At 42.0% G+C, this 18,651-nt stretch overlaps 1 protein-coding gene across 12 annotated transcripts in view; it reads right to left on the reverse strand.

Annotated features, from left to right (window-relative positions):
* The window catches only part of aff2 (AF4/FMR2 family, member 2), a 587,176-nt gene that overhangs the window by 30,070 nt on the left and 538,455 nt on the right, over positions 1-18,651 (reverse strand). For 11 of the 12 annotated variants that reach the window (XR_011343066.1, XR_011343064.1, XR_011343065.1 and 8 more), the window contains 4 exons: positions 14,438-14,501; positions 14,130-14,266; positions 7,200-7,271; positions 5,861-5,954 (listed from right to left, as the gene is read on the reverse strand). Coding sequence is in view for 8 of the 12 variants with exons in the window: in XM_069893495.1 (XP_069749596.1) it covers positions 5,861-5,954; positions 7,200-7,271; positions 14,130-14,266; positions 14,438-14,501 (367 nt within the window). In the remaining 4 variants the exon portion in view is untranslated. Of the gene's footprint in view, positions 1-5,860; positions 5,955-7,199; positions 7,272-14,129; positions 14,267-14,437; positions 14,502-18,651 lie in introns of those variants that run through there. The other variant, XR_011343067.1, reaches the window with a different exon arrangement.

Here is an 18,651-nt window from a genome sequence, read left to right on the forward strand (position 1 = left end):
CCTGTACTGTGACCTTGACCATTGGAGGCACAGTTTACAAACACCAGGCTCCTCGTCATGCCGCACTTCTGACCCTTTAGCAAAGGTCCCTGGTGGGCTCAGGTGGTTGTAGTAAAGAACGAGGTGAAGAACAGGATGGTCATAGACTACAGCCAGACCATCCACAGGTACATGCAGCTCAATGATTACCCCTTCCCCCACTTATCCAATATGGTTAATTAGATTCCACAATATTGGATATTCTTCATGATCAACCTCAAGTTGGCCTACCACCAGCTCCTGATCTGCCTGGAGGACAGCCAGTATATTGCATTGAGGTGGATGGCCATCTCTACTACTTCCTCCAGGTCCCCTTCATGTCACCAATGGGGTCTCTGTTTTCCAGCGGGTGATGGACCACTATAAACTGTAGGTCACTTTTCCATATCTTGACAATGTGACCATCTGCGGCCATGACCTACAGGACCATGATTCCAACCTTCGAAAATTCCTCTGGGCCGTGAAGCTCCTGAATCTTACTAATAACTTATATACTTATAACAGGAAAGATGTGTGGCTGCATGGTTGAAAATGGCATCATTGGCCCCAACCCCGACTGTATGCACCCTCTACTGGAGCTGCCTCTCCCCCACAACCTCAAGGCCCTAAAGAGGTGCCTGGGTTTCTTCTCATACTACGTTCAGTGGGTCTCCAACTTTGCGGACAAGGCTCGCCCATTAGTAAAAGCCATTCTTTTCCCCTGTTGGCAGAGGCCCACGCAGCCTTCGGCCACTTCAAGGAGGACATAGCCAATGTGGTGATGCATGCAATAGATGAGTCCATGCCTTTCCAGGTGGAGAGCGATGCATCTGACTTCACCCTGGCTGCCACACTCAACCAAGTGTGCAGACCCATCACCTTCTCACACACCCTCCAAGGCCCAGAAATCCACAACTCCTCAGTCAAAAAGGAGGCCCAGTCCATTGTAGAGGCAGTATGACACTGGAGGCACTACCTCGCTGGCAAACACTTCACCTTTCTCAAGGACCAGTAGTGGTTACCTTCATGTTCAATAATAAGCAGAGGGGCAAAATCAAGAATGATAAAATCCTCAGGTAGAGAATCAAACTGTCAACTTATAATTACAATATCCTATATTGGCCTGGCAAACTTAACGAGGCCTCAGATATCCTATCCTGCGGGACTTGTGCCATTGTCCAAATGGACAAATTGTAGACCCTCCACAACAACCTCTGCCACCCTGGAGTAACTAGGTACTTCCATTTCAATAAAGCATGGAACCTACCACACTCCATTGAGGAAGGCAAATCAATGACCAAAAGCTGCCAGGTCTGTGCCGAGTGCAAACTGCACTTCTACCGTCTGGACAAGGTGCACCTGATCAAATCTACTCACCCCTTCGAGCATCTGAGCATCAACTTCAAGGGGTCTCTCCCTTCTTTGAATCAGAACATATACTCCCTCACTGTTGTCAATGAATATTCCTGCTTGTCAATGAATATTCCCACTTCTCTTTTGCCATCCCCTGCCCAGACATGACCACTGCTCCCCGCAATATCTTCACGCTCTTTGGGTACTCCTGCTTCATCCACTGTGATTGAGGAATCTCATTTCAGACCAGCCGACCAGGGGCATCGCCACGAGGAGGACCACCAGCTACAATCCCAGAGGGAATGGGCAGGTGGGAAGGGAGAATGCCATGGTCAAAAACCATCCTCCTGGCCCTGAGGTCACAGAGCCTCCTCTTCTCCTACTGGCAAGAGATCCCCCCAGACGCACTCCACTCCGTAGAGTTTCTCTTATGTACAGTCATTAACAATATGTATTTTTACTTTCCCTAGGAAGTCTATGTCAGGTACTATGCTGCTTGCCTGGCTGACCTCCCCAGGACTGGTCCTGGTTTGGAAACCTACCAGGCCATTTAAAATTGACCCACTGGTTTAGAGGGTTCACCTCCTCCATGCAAATCCCCAGTACACCTACGTGTACTATGTTGCCTTCCCCACTGACCGTGAGGACACAGTCTTCATCTGGGATTTGGCAACAGCAGGTGCCCCTCCAACCATGATCAACCTCCAAAAGAAACTTCCCCACCCCCCCTCTTGGAGGGTCCCTGAACCTGCTGCTAACCACACTCCACCCCTGGCAACTGTTGTCACCCATGATGTACCAGCATCCCTTCACCTGTCCCTTTCCCCTGGTTAACTGTGAGGATAGACCAACTATACATGTTGCCCAGGGCACCATGGTGGCACCCCAACTTTTACGACTTCATTCATTGTGGCAGAGGAGACCCCCCTGACAGACTTGACCTGTAAAATATATATATGTGTATATATTTCCTTCATTTTCTTTTTTCTCTCTCACCCTGTAGGACTCAGGGGTGAATATGGTAAACCAGTTTTCTACTGTGATTAGCTACTGCCAGCTGGACACGCCTCCTGAGACCGATCCTACCCATTATCCCTTGCATGCTCCTCAATTTTCCTGCCATGATCAGTCAATGAGGTTGGTTGTTGCTCCAGTCTATAGTCAATAAAAGCCTCTCAGTTTCACAACCTCAGTCTTTTGTGGTAATTGATGGTGCATCAGTATCCCTTTGTTAAAACCCCTGCCAGTTACAGTGCAGGAGGGTAACATTCAGAAACAGAAGGTGCCAGGTTCAAGTCCTGACTTAAGGACTCGGGCATGTAACTCAACGCTGACAACCCACTGGATGACTGAGGGATCATCAGTTCATTGTGACTGTTCACTTTTGTAAAATGACCCACAGCACCATTCTGTGGAAGAGCAGGTGTGTTAGCCCTCTGGCGATGATCACTATGTTTGTACAAATAGTGAAGCATGGTTGGTGTATCATGGTTAGCGCAATGCCTTTACAGTGGCAGTGATCGGGACCGGGGTTTGAATGCCGTGCTGTCTGTAGTTTGAACATGCTCCTGCTGTCTGCGTGGGTTTTCTCTGGGGTCTCCAGTTTCCTCCCATCATTTGCAATGTACTGGGGGTGTAGATTAATTGGGTATAAATTGGGCGGCACAAACTTGTGGGTTGAAATGGCTGTTACCGTGCCGTATGTTTAAATTAAATTGAATTGGTTTCCAAACTGCCTACATTAACTAACCTGACCATCACAAATTTCAAGCAGGTCTTGGTTGGATGGTGGATTATTTTTAGATGGTCTGAAAGAAGACCAAAAGGTTTAATATAAATTCAAGCTATTTTTTTTCAATTCACTCCTTCACAGTATGTCCAGCTAATTTATTTCAGGATCCATCCAGGAGTTGCCTCTGAGAGAAGGGAGCCTTTGCCTGCAATCAGATCTGAGGAAGGGGGAGTGTGATTGAAGATGATGACGAATATATGTTGAGGTCTTCCCCCCCACCCCCATCCCACAGGGAAGACAAAGGAGGGAATTTATGCCTGGAGCCAAAGGAAGTGGACAATGCACTAAATGAGTACTTTCTATTAATATTCACCAAGGAGCAGGAGGTGGAGAACAAGTTTTCCCGACTTAAGGCCAAGCGGACAAATGACCAAATGTTTTTTTTGCTTTTAAATCCTTCATTTATAACAACAAAACTTGCAACCACCTTTGTTATTGTTCGATGAAAAGTCTTTAAGTAACATTCTAAGTGGTTGATTCTTAATAACAAATATTGGTATAAAAGTTAATGTGGCTTTACGATCTAAAATTTTAAATAAAATAAAAAATATATATAAAAAAATAGCATTTTTTAAAAATCTCAGGCCTATCTATGGTAAATAACACATCTTGCGAGAATTTGGCAGTGGTGGCCAAGCTGGCCTTGGTTGCTGCCATGCTGTATTTGACAAACTCTCACAGGGATACAGTGCAATTCCGACATACGTCCATTCCGAGATACGACCGGTCAGCCAGAATGGATCACAAACGTAAGTTAAGGAATACCTCTACTTTGAGATCACCCTGGGGTATGTGAATATACTAGGACCTGTTTAACATCAATAAGGTGGAGGAGCTTGGTTTATAGAAGAATATAAAAATGGGTAAGTTTTCAAGGCCTGATGGTGTCAATCCTAGTTTATTGAAAAAGGAAATAGAGGACATTGTTGAGATTTTTGTCACCTCTCCAGCCACAGATGAGGTACTAGAGCACTATAGAGTATCCAAAGCTGTTCCCTTGCTGAAGAAGAACAATGGAGATTGTGGTGATATGTAATTACACCATTAAGTCACCATGGGTCATCCCAGTGACCTTGTATATAAGGCAGTCCAGAGCTACAGTCTAGCCTTCCAGGTTCGTCTTGCAGAGAGACAAGACCTCTTAGTGTACATATTAGTTTATTAAATTGTACTGACAAGAACCACACCAGCAGTGCTGATATTAGTTTATTAAAGCTGTCTTATACTCGCACTGCTGGTATGGTTATTTTCAGTACAGAGATAATCCAGAACATTATAATTAATTGTGCTTTATATCAGTGGTCAGGAAGCTAATGGAGGGGATTTTAAATTTAATTGAATTTTAACAATACAACACGATAGGAAACTTTTTCGACTCATGAAACCCCTGCAGGCCAATTAGACCCAATTAACCTACTAACCCTGTACATTTTTGAATTTGGGTAGAAACTAGAGTACCTGGTGAAAACCCAAACGCACGGGGAGAATGTACCAACTCCTTCCAGACCGCACCAGTTTTGAATCCAGATCGTTGGTGCTGTAATAGCATTGGGCTAACCGCTATGCTGACCATGCCACATGAATCAATTCTGAAGATCTGCTTTATTTGCAAACTAGTAAGTTTTCAGATGACATAAAACTCAGTGGAGTTGTCAACAGTGAAGAAGATTCTTAAAATTTACCACAGGACAGTCGGTGGAGATGTGGGCAGAGAAATGGAACATAGAATTTAATCCAGACAAGACGGAGATGATGCACTCTGGCAGATCAAAGGGAAAGGGAAAATATACAGTAAATGGCAGGACCCTTTGAGCCATAATGTGCAGAGGAATCTTGGATTTTAAATGCATAATCTTCCTGAAAATGGCAACACGTTTAGAGAGGATGGATATAAAAGTGTTCAGCATGCTTGCTTCGTTTATTGGGAGCATTGAGCATAACATTTAGGAAATGATTTGTAGCTATATAAAACTTAGTTTCACCCACATTTGGGCTCACTGACTCAACCATTTACTTAACAATAATATTTATTTATTTTAATATTTGTAAGTAAGTACATACATGTCATTTGTATGTGTGTTATGTCTATATGTGCATTTGCAGAGTATTGCACAGAGGATTGGAAAATGCTGTTTCATCAGATTGTACTTGTAAAGTCGGATAATTAATAAATTTGAAGGTCTGGTTATTGATTTGGGAAGGCCTTAGAAATGATTAATCAGGATGCGCCTTGGAATGGATCTATCAGGAGAAGTATGATAGCCTGGGATTTCTAATGATGTAGTGTCGAAGGTTGAGGGGAGGCCAGAGAGAATCATAAAATTGTGAGAGGCACAGATATGGTAGACAGTCAAGTCTCTTCTGTCAGGGTGAAAAGGTCACATACCAGAGGGGAGAGCTTTAAGGTGAGACAGGGAATCTTTAAAGAAGACGTGCATGGCAAGTATTTTTACATGGAGAGTGATAGGTAGGCAAAACACACTGCCAGGGAGGAGGCAGAAACAGATATGATTGTGATGTTTAAGAGGCATTTAGATGAGCATGAGAACATGCAGGGAATGGAGGGATATGGATCAGATGCAGGCAGATGGGATTCGTGTAACCTGATATCATCTTTGGTACAAACATTGTAAACCAAAGGGCCTTGTTCCTGTGGTGTACTCTTCAACATTCTATAAGTAGCTCAAACAAAATTACCTTAAAATATTCCATCAAGGATCGTGAATATTTCATGGCGTGCTCTTTCTTAAGTCTGAACATCCTCAGGTAGAGAAGCGATAAGCATCGGTAACTGGATTTGAATAGAGAAAGACCATGTTAGGTAAACATTGCTCCTGATCAAAATGATGCATTTCATATTAGATTGGTGAAGAATATGGTGTGGATACATTCATGAAGAATATGGTAGATTGGTGAAGAGTGTGATGTGGGTGTATTGGTGAAGAATTTGGTGTGAGTAGATTGGTGAAGAAAATGGTGTAGGCAGATTGGTGAAGAACATGGTATGGGTACATTGGTGAAGAATCAGAATCAATATTTATTGTAATGAACATATCACAAAATTTGTTGTTTTGTGACAATATCACCCTGCAAACATTTATATGAGCCACTTTATAAAATGAATAAAAATAGCGGAAGAAAAAGTCAAAGTGTGTGGCTCATTCAGGAATCTGATGATAGAAGGAAAGAAGCTGTCCTTGTGCTGCTGAGTGCTCCTCTTCAGGACAGTAGAGAGGGCATGGTCTGAGTGGTGCGTGCCCTTCAGGATAGAGGCTGCTTTCTTAAGACACCGCCTCTTGTAGATGTCCTCGATGGAGTGAAGACTGGTGTCCATGATGTCACAGGTCGAGCTAACAACCCTCCAGAGTTTTTTCTATTCCTGAGCATTAGCACTTCTGTCCCTGACAGAGATGCAGCCAACCAGAATGCTCTCCACAGTACACCTGTAGAAATTTGACAGTTTTTGGTGGCACACTGATTCTCCTCAAACTCCTTGCAAATTATAGTTGCTAGCGAGCTTTCTTCATGACTGCTTGACTGGAGGGTCCAGGACAGATGTGGGATAGATTGGTGAAAAATGTGGTGTGGGTATATTGGTGAAGAATGTAGTATGGATAGATTGGTGAAGATTGTAGTATAGGTAGATTGGTGAAGAATGCAGTGTATAGGTAGATTGGTGAAGATTGTAGTGTATGTAGATTGGTAAAGAATGCAGAGTATGGATAGATTGGTGAAGATTGTAGTGTAGGTAGATTGGTGAAGATTGTAGTGTAGGTAGATTGGTGAAGAATGCAGTATAGGTAAATTGGTGAAGATTGTAGTGTAGGTAGATTGGTGAAAAATGCAGTATGGGTAGATTGAGCCAAAGGCGAAGGAGCAAATTTGCACAAAGTCATGATTTTGAATGATTGTTTCTGAATTCTCATCACTTTGTAGGAAAAGCCTTTGCCCATTAATATGTTTCCCTTTATAATCACACATATATCGCACAAAGAAGCAGTTACTCATGGTATCAATAATCCGTACTGAAACTCACCATAAAACTGCAAGTTTCTTGTCTGCTATTGTCGCCAAAGAGCCGGTGAAGTTCTTTAGCCTCATGGCGTACCTTGATAAAGAATCAAACAATTAATACTCCCATTGAAACAAAGCAGATTTCATTGGTTTGGGAGTCCGGGGACAGGGGAATGGGGAATTTTTGTTCTTGAAAGAGATCAGTCATATCTTGAAAGATGTGCAATAAAACACAGAACATTTCAACACAGTACAGGCCCTTTGGCTCATGATGTTGCACCAACCTATAAAACCTAATCAAGAAACTAAACCTTTCCTACCTCACACCTATTTTAAATGTGCCTGCCTAAGAGTCTTTTAAATGCCCCTATTATACCAGTCTCCACCACCTCTCCAGGCATTGCCTTCCAGGTACCCACAACTCACTGTATAAAAAAAAAATCCCTTAAGTCTCCCCTCAACTTTCCTCCCCTCACCTTATACAGATGTTCTATGGTGCTCACACTGGGAAAATGGTGTTGGCTGTCCACCGTCAATGATCAAAAACTTCTGAGATATTTGGAGTGATTTTGGCCCATTGATCAACAACCTGTTAGATATCTCTCTGTGGTGGTACACCACCAGCCTACTGCAGGGGGCAACCTCTGTACCTGCAGGAGTGTAAGGGGACAGGACAACACCTGGCTGGCTGCCAATCAGTCGGCCTGAATGGATCGAGCCCTACCCGGTTGGGTGTCAATCACCCTCCAGGATATAAGCCTGTGCCAGCCTCCTGACGCCTCACACTGAGTTGCTGCAGCCACAGTCAGCCTGGCTCTATGGAGGTTTTTGTGGATTAAAGCCTGTTGCTCAGTCTTTACCTTGTGTATGTCTGATTCCAACAGTGCACCACACTCTCCCCATGCTTCCTTTAGCTTTCCTGAGTAGAAATATAGCTAAGGAAAGGATGTAGTGATAAGTGAACCAGTGTGAACATTCTCCAACATCCACCCTGTGCCGCACTCCACCAACCTTGAGAATTTACATCCACAGCATAAACACGCGTCGGTCTCTTAAAATAGCACATTGCCTTTGCAAGAGCCTGTAGAATACTCATTAGTAACCATCTGCATCAATGCTCTTGTTTCTGAAATCATTTACATTGCAATTGGAAAGGTGTACACTTTCAGATCAATCTATGTGCTCAGTGAAGGGTCTGCATTACTGGAGGATGGAGCTGTTCAGCTTGATTTTCAGTATGTGTGAATAACAGGATGACACTGTCATATATTCCACACCCTGAGGAACTGCAGTCATCAGACACCCAGCCACTGTAACATCCCAACCTGATATCACATTATAGCTTGAGGAAGTGAGAGGGAACCATCTGAACCAATCAATCTCATCACTCCATTCTCTTTTTTATTTTACCCAGTTACCAAACTAATACATGCTTCTTTAACTCATGAAGGAAGTGACCTTACACATTATTATCGAACATACAGCGGAACAGTGCATTCGAGGTAGAGGGAACGATTACATTTATCTATACTGCAGGAAGATAGTGCAATTATTTTGTTCAATTCTGTTGGGTAAAATGATTAAGGGATCAAAAAAAGGGTTGGAGAATGTATAAGGAAGGGATTATAAAAAAGGTAATGAAAGAAGGAAAAATATGGCAATGTGTCACCATGCAGCTAATTAATAATGCAGCTGTTGTGAGAATGTGCTCATCTGTGCATAGCAACCTCCCACACATATGGTGATGACCAGCAATCTGACTAGGATAAATATTGGACAGAGTGCCAGACAGGGCCCTCCATCAATGCATAGTGCAATGGTCCCTCTGACTGTCCAAAATGAGCCTCAGGTTAACATCTCAAGTGCAAGGCACCATATCCAATGACTCAGCACATCCAATGCCTCAACACTCCCTAGGTATATCACAGGATGCCAATATCGATTTTGTGTACAAATACGTGGTGTGATACTTGACTCCACAATTCTCTGACATGGAAGCAAGGGTGCTACCATCGCCCATGATATCGTAAATTCAATTGTGGAAAGAAAAATTCAAGGGCTTGAAACATTGACTCAAGTTCTGCTACTTCTCTCTCCTACTGGATTACTGAAGACTAACTGAATAGTGCTTCGTTCTTGCTAGGTTAGGAATGAATGCTTATTCTTACTGATATCTTCTCACTGCATCAATGTCAATGACTAAAACATTGCCTCAAATCCTACAGTCACTGCAAACTTGCAGGCTTGACAGAAACAATTTAGTTCAGAACTCTTTATCACACACAGAATCTCTCCTGAATTATAGAGGGTGTCTAGGGTTAACATCGAAGCAGATTGACAGAGGGAAGAAGATTCTCTGGTCAGACTTGCTATGGGCTGTGATCAAAGGATCGAAACCAAGCCAACTACTCTGAAATACAGACATCTTCCTCTGTGTCGGCTTACTGAATGGAGGGGAATTTCCACTGGCCACCGTGACAGAGGTGCACCAAAGAAGAGGTACAAGGACTGCCTAAAGAAATCTCTTGATGCCTGCCACATTGACCACCGGCAGTGGGCTGATATCGCCTCAAACCGTGCATCTTGGCGCCTCACAGTTCGGCGGGCAGCAACCTCCTTTGAAGAAGACCGCAGAGCCCACCTCACTGTCAAAAGACAAAGGAGGAAAAACCCAACACCCAACCCCAACCCACCAATTTTCCCCTGCAACCGCTGCAACCGTGTCTGCCTGTCCCGCATCGGACTTGTCAGCCACAAATGAACCTGCAGCTGATGTGGACATTTACCCCTCCATAAATCTTCGTCCGCGAAGCCAAGCCAAAGAGAGAGGGATCACTCAGTGATCACATAGAGTGATTATGCGATTCCGTCATCTAACCTCTCCTGAGGACTCTCTTCACCAAATAATGGCTTTGCTTGACACTTCTTCCAATAGATTAAACAGCTTCTCAATCTCAAATCACCATTAATTCAAGTTATTATTTGTTGATGGTTTCATACATTCTGACAGTCATTGTACCCTGCTTCAAGTTCTCACACAATAAAGCACAATAGGTCATTCCATCACAATGGGTTGCAAAATAAGCCCATTTTCTATGCCCCCTTTAAATTTATATATTTACTCAATTCCCCCTTGAAAATTCCTGTTCAATCTATTTTCATCCACCTTTCAGGTAATGAAATCCAGATGAATAAAACAATTTATTTTGGGGTAACATTTATGGCAAAACACATTTCCTGCATATTTCCCCACTGGTTCTTTTGCTTATAATTTTATGCCTCTCTCTCTTTGGTTATTAGCCGTTTTCCATGAGAGACAGTGGTACAACAGATGGCACAACAGTGCAGCAGGTAGTACCTCCATGTCCCCAGATTTGATGAACCTCAGGTGCTGTGTGGAGTTTGCACATCTCCCCTTTGACTGCATGGGTTTCCGCTGGATGCCGCGGCTTTCCCAAGAAGCCAAGGAGGTGCTGGTAGATATACTGACTACTGTAAATCACCCATTAGTGTAGTAAATGGCAAAAAAAAGAAAAAACTTGAGAAAGAGAATAGATCATAGCGCTGTAGGAAAATAGAATGGCACCAATGGGACAACTTAGCTCGGAGTCAGAAGTAAAACACAAAAGTCTGCAGAGACACTGGTTGAAGTCAAAATACAATGCTGCACAAACTATTCAGGTTTGTATATAGCAAAGATAAAGATACATAACCAATGTTTCAAGCTTGAAAGCTTCATCAAGTTGCTGTGAGCCACCTGCCTTTTAAAATCTCTAATCATGTGTTATCATTTTCCATTTAGTTTGGCTAGGTTTGAAGATAGTTGGGTTGGTGGTACGTGGGAAAGGAGGTGTAATCAAGGTTCAAGGTTCCCTTTATTGTCACATAATAATACTTGAAATGTGATATACCTGACATACTTCAACTTTTGTCTACCGTTCAGGCAAACCATGAGCATTGTCTGCCCACCCTAACAATAGGAGAAAGAGAAGCAAAAGAGAGTCCGTTCAGAGACACTGAGTGTCCGTGAATTCACCTCCAGCACTCCGGCAGCCTCTGTAGCCACACACGCATTAGGGTTATGGTTATGGACCTGTTATGGTCCTGTTCCAACCATTGGCAACACAAGCTCCAGCTCCAGATTCAAATCTCCAACATGATCAGGAAACCTTCAGCGCCCGAGGCCCTTCGGGACCCCTTCTTACCCTCCGCGTGCTCTCAAATCCTGATTCGAAACTGAGGTCTTTTAAATGTAACAGTTGTCCCTGCCTCCACCAGTTTCTCTGGCAGCTTGTTCCACATACCCACCATCCTCTGTGTGACGAAGGTGCACCTCACATCCCTTTTGATTCTTTCCCCTCTCGCTTTAAATCCATGCCCTCTAGTTTTAGATAGGAAGACAGTAGAAAAGACTGCCCGTCATGATTTTATAAGCCTCTATAGGGTCACCTCTCCCCACCTTACACTCCTACACACCAGAGAGAAAAACTCCAGCCCATCCAGCCTCAATTTGAACCAACATTCTCATGAACCTTTTCTGCTCCATTTCTAGCTTAATGTTAACTTTCCTATATTGGCCGACCAAAACTACACACAATATTTCAGGAGTAACTTTTCCATTTTCTCATGCAGTTGTAACATATAACCATATAACCATTTAACTTGAAACATTGGTTATGTATCTTTATCTTTGCTATATAAAGTACATTGTTTGACCTGAATAGTTTGTGCAGCATTGTATTTTGGCTTCAACCAGTGTCTCTGCAGACTTTTGTGTTTTACTTCTGACTCTCAGCTAAGTTGTCCCATTGGCGCCATCCTATTTTCCTACAGTGCTATGATCTATTCTCTTTCTCAAGTTTTTCTTTTTTTTTTGCAATTTACTAAACCAATGGGTGATTTGCAGTAGTCATTATATCTACCAACACCTCCTTGGCTTCTTGGGAAACTACGGCATCCAGCGTAAACCCATGCGGTCGAAGAGAAGTACTGCAAACTCCACACAGCACCTGAGGTCCATCAAACCTGGGAAACTTTTAGTCCGCACCGATTTAAATGAAACTCCACTAGTTCCACCTACCTGCTCCCTGCTCCTAACCCTCCAACCCCCTCACATCTAAGTACTCATCCAACCTCCTCTTAAATGACAAAATTGACCCTGCTGCAACTACCTCATCTGAAAGGTCATTCTACTCAGCCACCACTCTCTTATGTTACTTCTAAAGTTTTTCCCCTAACTCTTAACTTATGAACCCTCATTCCAATCTCTCCTACCCTCAAGGGGAAGACACTATTCACATCTATTACCCCCATAATTCTGTATTCGGTGCCCCAATCAATGAAGGTAATAGTGTCAAATGTTTTCTTCACCACCTTGTCTACTTGTGTCATCATTTTTATGCAACTAAAAACCTATACCCCAGTTTACAACAGTCTCCAGTGCCCGACCATTCACCATGCAAGTCCTGCCCTAATTTAACCCACTAAAGTGCAGCACCTTGCACTTATCCAAAATGAAAAAGAGATCAAAACCTTCATTGTTGGTAACAAAAGTTGTGAAGAAGCAGAAAGCATTCAGAAAGCCAGATGTGTGGGTGTGCTCTTGCTATTATAATCAGGGTTGTCTGAATGACAGGAGGCAAGCATGGGCCCTTATTTTACCAGAATCCCCCTCTGGTGCTGGTTACACGAAATCCAGGTATGCCAGAAGTGGCCGCAACAGAGATCTCAGGACAAAGTGATTTCACTCCCTCGACAAACTCCAATTCTGTGCTCTCAGCAGATTGGAATTTGATGTATGTTCAACTATTAAATTAGCCATGATGGAAAGGTGGGGCAGACTAAATGGGCTGAATGGTCTTATGGGCATGAAAGATCACCATTTCCTTTCACTCAATATACTTTCACTCACATATAGCCAAATGAACAGCATGATGCGATCCAATTCTAGACCAGTTCCTTTTTGGATGAAATAACAAAAGCCCACATATTTCTAAAAATGCCTTTACTAAGTCTCCACTTAAATTTATCTGTTCCTTTGAGGGGGTTTTGTAACTGAAATTCTAATTCCTGTCTTCAAGGTATTTTCCTCAAAGTGCGAGCCTCACAATGAACAAAATGCTACAGTAACCAGAGATCCACAAAAGTTGATTTCTTTGCTCATGCAATCCATGGGTCTGTTATAAGCTGCCTGTTTATCAACAGCTAATTTGATTTATGAAGCATTTAAACTCTGGTAAAGTGCTTTAAGGTGGTACGTGGGCACTTTGTAGAATTTCCCAGAGTCACGTCGGGATATATGGTGACTGAATACTTGGTCAAGGGGTTAACTTTTGGAGAAAATTCAGGGGAGGAGAGTGGTGAAAATAAGCTTGAGGGATTAGAGCTTCATCAACCAGATGGATACCTACCCAGGGGAGAATGATGAAAACTGGAGATTATTAAAAATCCAGAATTGAACAAATGCAGAGAATTTTTGGAACTGTGGGATATTGCAGAGAAAGGGAGGGGGTAAGACTGCAGAGGATCTAACCAGGACTTTCCGACAAGACCTGCCTCCTTTCAAGATGTCTGCTTGCAAATTGCTTGGTCTCTCTGTCCTTGCAACTCTTTCTCCCTCCCTCTCCCCTGAGTGTGTCACTCATTGCACTGAATTCCATCTGCCAAGAACTTTCCCATTTCACCCAACTGCTTATGTTCTTTAGCTGTTATTATCCCTCTTCAAGGAAGGTGAGTCCATTATTTGGGTAGGTATTTACTGAGGGGCCCCAACTATTGTAAATTACTTAAACATTTAAATTATAAGCAAATAAACAAAAGTCAATTTAAGTATTAAGTTCTGAAATATGACATCTCTATATGGATCTTAATCTCTTGCCTTGATTTCCTCACAGCAGGTTATTAATTATCATTTAAAAGTGATTAGTAAAATTATATTCATAAAGACATTAACCTGATGAGTTCCACGGTCTCAGAATACATGGTATATGGGGATTTTGCCTCTAATGGATCACGCTCCATAGCGTTTCCACATTCAATGAATGAGAGTGCTGCATCTCCATAATTAACTGCTTTTCCAAACTTATCAAGCTGAAAATTAAAAAAGAAAAGAACTTTAGTGATGTGAATCTCAACAAGAGGCAATGCAATTTCACTTCTTACCGGTGACACGGTAACAGGCTTGGCTTGTAACTGTTGATTTATATCACGCCAGAGACTATCGAAGGGAAAGAGCATTGAACAGGAGAATGAATATATTACCAGCGCATCAGCTCTGTGCTTTAGCTTCTTGGCCTCTTGCATGTAGTAATCAGCATTATGAGACCTGCAAAAGAGTAACCATCAATCATAGCCGGGGGTCTGTAGTGTTGAGAGACAAACAGTCACCCAAGGAAGGTGCTCTGCTCTCAGACATCATGGGAGGCTGGTCTATTGGCAGCCCCTGACACTTGTTATAAAATCAGACTACCCGTGTGGAAATAGAAGACAGCTGTGTCAACACACTTTCCTGTCCAACTCCAGGCTCAATCGCCTATTTTTCCCTGGCACCAGTAGTTAGCTATCTGCACTTTGTGGCTGTCACTGCAGCAGACCTCTCTGAGCATGTGATGAGAAGAAAGCAAATACACCACTAGAACATTTGCACATATCACGTTAATCCAGACCTAACATATCACTGTTGCAGCATTATTATCATTTGTGTAAGCACCACCCTTAACATATGCACCAATATTATAATGAATATGTTTCATTATATATATATAGATATAGATATATCTATATCTATATAGATATATATATAGATATATCTATATATATAGATATACCTATATATATATATAAAATGTGTGTGTGTGTGATTATTAACTTGGCACTAATGACATTAAAGTAATTGATATATGGACTTTCATTAACTACTGCACTAACCAGGACATGCACGGCTCATTATTATAGATAGAGGGTAACTGATATATTTCAGATATCAGATTTATGGTCAGAGTACATACATGAGATCACATACAACCCTAAGATTCCTTTTTCCCTCGGGTGCGGCAGAATCACCATTAATTGGTTGTGCAAAAAATAAACTGCACACAGCGTAAACGTAAACAAAGAACAGTAAACGGATAACAAATGTAAACAAAATGTGCAATGCAGAGAGAACAAAAATAAAGTGCACAAGTAAGAGTCCTTAAGTGAGTCTCTGAGTTGAGGAGTCTGACGGTGGAGAGGTAGTAGCTGTTCCTGAACCTGGTGGTGTGAGCCTTTTGGCACCTATACCTCTTTCCTGATGGCAGCAGCGAGAACAGAGTGTGTAGATCCTTGATGTTAGCTGGTGCTTTCTGAAGGCATTGTTCCCTCTGTAGATGTTCTCAGTAGTGGGGAGGGCTTTGCCCACCACCTTTTGGAGGGCTTTATGCTCAGGGATATTGGTGTCCCCATACCAGACCGTGGTGCAGCCAGTCAGAAAGACTTTCCACCACACCTTTGTAAAAAATTGCCAGGGTTTCTGATGCCATACCAAACTCCACAAACTCCCGAGGAAGCAGAGGTATTGATGTGCTTTCTTCACAATGCCATTGGTGTGTTCGGTCCAGGAAAGTCTTGCGAAATAGCGACTAACCAAGAACTTAGATTTGACTCATCCCCTTCCTTTATACAACCCACTACCATGGTATCCAATTCTCTTTTCATTCTTCTCCATTTCTTCAAACTGTTTCTCTCAACAACATTCTGCAGAAATTAGTTGCATTTTTGCCAACTGAGTTAGGATTTTTCTAATTAATTCCCTATTTGGTTTCTTCCTGATTGCATCATAGGGCTGGCTTACAGTTTTTCTTTTCTACACAAGCTGAAGCACTCACTCTGTCTGCACTCAGATTAAATCAGCAATTTTAAAGACCTCAGTCAAATTGCTTCTTGTCCTTTGAGTGTCCAAATGAAAAGAGTCTCAAGTCATTTCTTGTTTGAAAGTCTGTTATAGAAAACTTACTGGATAGCAGAAACCCATTCAGCCCATTGTGTGGATGCTGGCCATAAAAGAGCCAACCAATCTACTCCCATCTTTCAGTATGGAGTTACACTCTTCAACAACATATCAAAATAATTTTGAAATATAATGAGGGTTCCTACTTTAAACATCTCAATAGATCATGAGTTCTAACACTCAGCACCATTTGGATAAAAAAAAAGTATTTACTCATTTCCCCCTAATTCTACTAATTATTTTAAATCCATCTCCTTTGCTGGGAGAAATAGGTCCTTCAAATTTACCCAATCAAGGTCACTCAAAGCTTCTTACAGCTCAATTAAATCGCTTTGCAGTTGCCTCTCTCATCGAAATGGTTAGCGTAGAGGTTAGTGCAACATTTTACAGTGTCAGTGTCCCGGGTTTGAATTTGGTGAGGAGTTTGCATGTTCTCCCCATGACCTGTATGGGTTTTCTCTGGGTGTTGCAGTTTCCTCCCACCTCCCACATGGTTGGTAGATATATTTTGTTCAATTCAGCAGCATGAGTTTCAATGGCCAGAATCGACTTCCCCTGTGTTGTAAATAATGAAAACTACCTGAGTGCATCCAATCCTGTCCCTTTGCTACAATTTTACAGTCTTGGCAATAACCTCATGAATCACTCTTTCCACTGCAATCACATTTTCCCTGTAAATTGGTGACCAGAGCTATATACAGCAACTCATGCTGTGGCCTGACTCATGTCTACAGTTCCAGCAAAGTCCTCATTGCCTAACAACATAAAAAAAAAATGAGGACTTTACATGTTAGAAATAGGAATAGGAAATGCTGGATACACTTATCTAGTCAGGCAGCATCTGCAAAGAGAGAAAAATGAAGTTAACATTTCAAGTCCCTCTTCATTCAAAATTGAAAAGTAAGAAAACAAAGTAATTTTTAAACAGATGAGAGGGTGGGGATGAGCTGGGTGGAACAAAGAAAGCATCTCTGGTAGAGTGAGAGCAAGGCTCATGTTTACAGAACTGGCTGAATCATATTTTGACCTTGAACACCTCACTCACCTTTTCCAGGTCAAACAAGGGAACTTGGATGGGCAGATTGATGCCCAAATCTTGCTTCAGTCCCATTCAGAATCAATCCCTCAACTGTTTTCCCTCAGATCATTCCACAGCTGTATTGCTCCTGCTTCCTGCACTCACAAAAAAACTCAAATTTTTCATTATGTTTGCTGCAAATTTTTATGATTCTTCCCTTCCCTCTCTGGACTTCATTGTCTCCATCTCAGGGGCAAGACTCTAATACCAAGTATGAGACCATTGGCATTCATAGTTACCTCCACAGAACTTCTGCTCCACCTTGAGTATTGTGTACAGTTTTGGACTCCTAATCCGAGGAAGGACATTCTTACTATTGAAGGGCTTCACCAGACTGGATAGACCACGATTTTAATCATTGGAATTAAGAAAAAAGAAAGGGGATCTCACTGAGACAAATAAAATTCTGATAGAACTAGACAGGTTAGGTACAAGAAGAATGCTGCCTGACCTGCTGTGTGGTTCCAGCATTTTCTATGTGCATCTCTGTTCTTATATTTTTTTGCATTAACTAATAAAGGAAATCATGATGCATTTTTTAATCATATTATTGCCCCTAACACTCTAACAGATCTGTTAGAGCAGTGTTCTCAATCTTTTTCTTCCCACTCACATACCACTTGAATTAATCCCTATGCCATCGGTGCTCTGTGATTAGAAAGGGATTGCTTAACGTGGGAAGGGAAGGTTGAGAATCACTGTTCTAGACCCAATTGTTACTGAAATATTTTGCTTGAGAAAAATTGTCATTGGCCCATTTCCTTTGGAGTTATGAAACCGTGCACATAATGAATCAATTAGATACGATTAAAACAGTGGTTTTCAATTTTTTTCCACAAACATACCACCTTAAGCAATCCCTTACTAATCACAGAGCAATTATTATTGCATAGGGAATACTTAGTGGTATATGAGTGGAAAGAAAAAGGTTGAGAACCACTGCTCTAACAGATCTGTTTCAAGCACACTTTTGTTTCTCTCTCTGCATAATATTCTCTTGAATGTGCTTGCCTGGTTACACTTTCCAGGATATATTTTCTCACATTTTTTTCTGAATTACTGGTAAATTCAACTTTCTGGGCTAAATTCCATTTTCTGTTTTTGTTTTCTGCCCAAATATTCAGCCATCTCTATCTTCCTGTCCTGCTCACAATAAACCAAATGGGATTTTTATAGCACCTGGAAATTTATCATTCCTCCTGCATTTAGATCCAAATCACTAATATGTATATTAACAGATCTGAAGATTGAATTCTGATCCCTGTGGAACCTTACAAGCTATCGTATTCCAGGCACAAAAACATCCATCCATTCTGGCCCATGTGGCAATTTTGGATCTAATTTGCCACTCTCTCTTTGGAATCCCATGGATTCTACTTTTTGCTCAGCCTTCCAAATGGGACCTTGGGA

This window comes from Narcine bancroftii, chromosome 8 (assembly GCF_036971445.1).
Source record: "Narcine bancroftii isolate sNarBan1 chromosome 8, sNarBan1.hap1, whole genome shotgun sequence".
In the NCBI taxonomy this organism is placed as follows: domain Eukaryota; kingdom Metazoa; phylum Chordata; class Chondrichthyes; order Torpediniformes; family Narcinidae; genus Narcine; species Narcine bancroftii.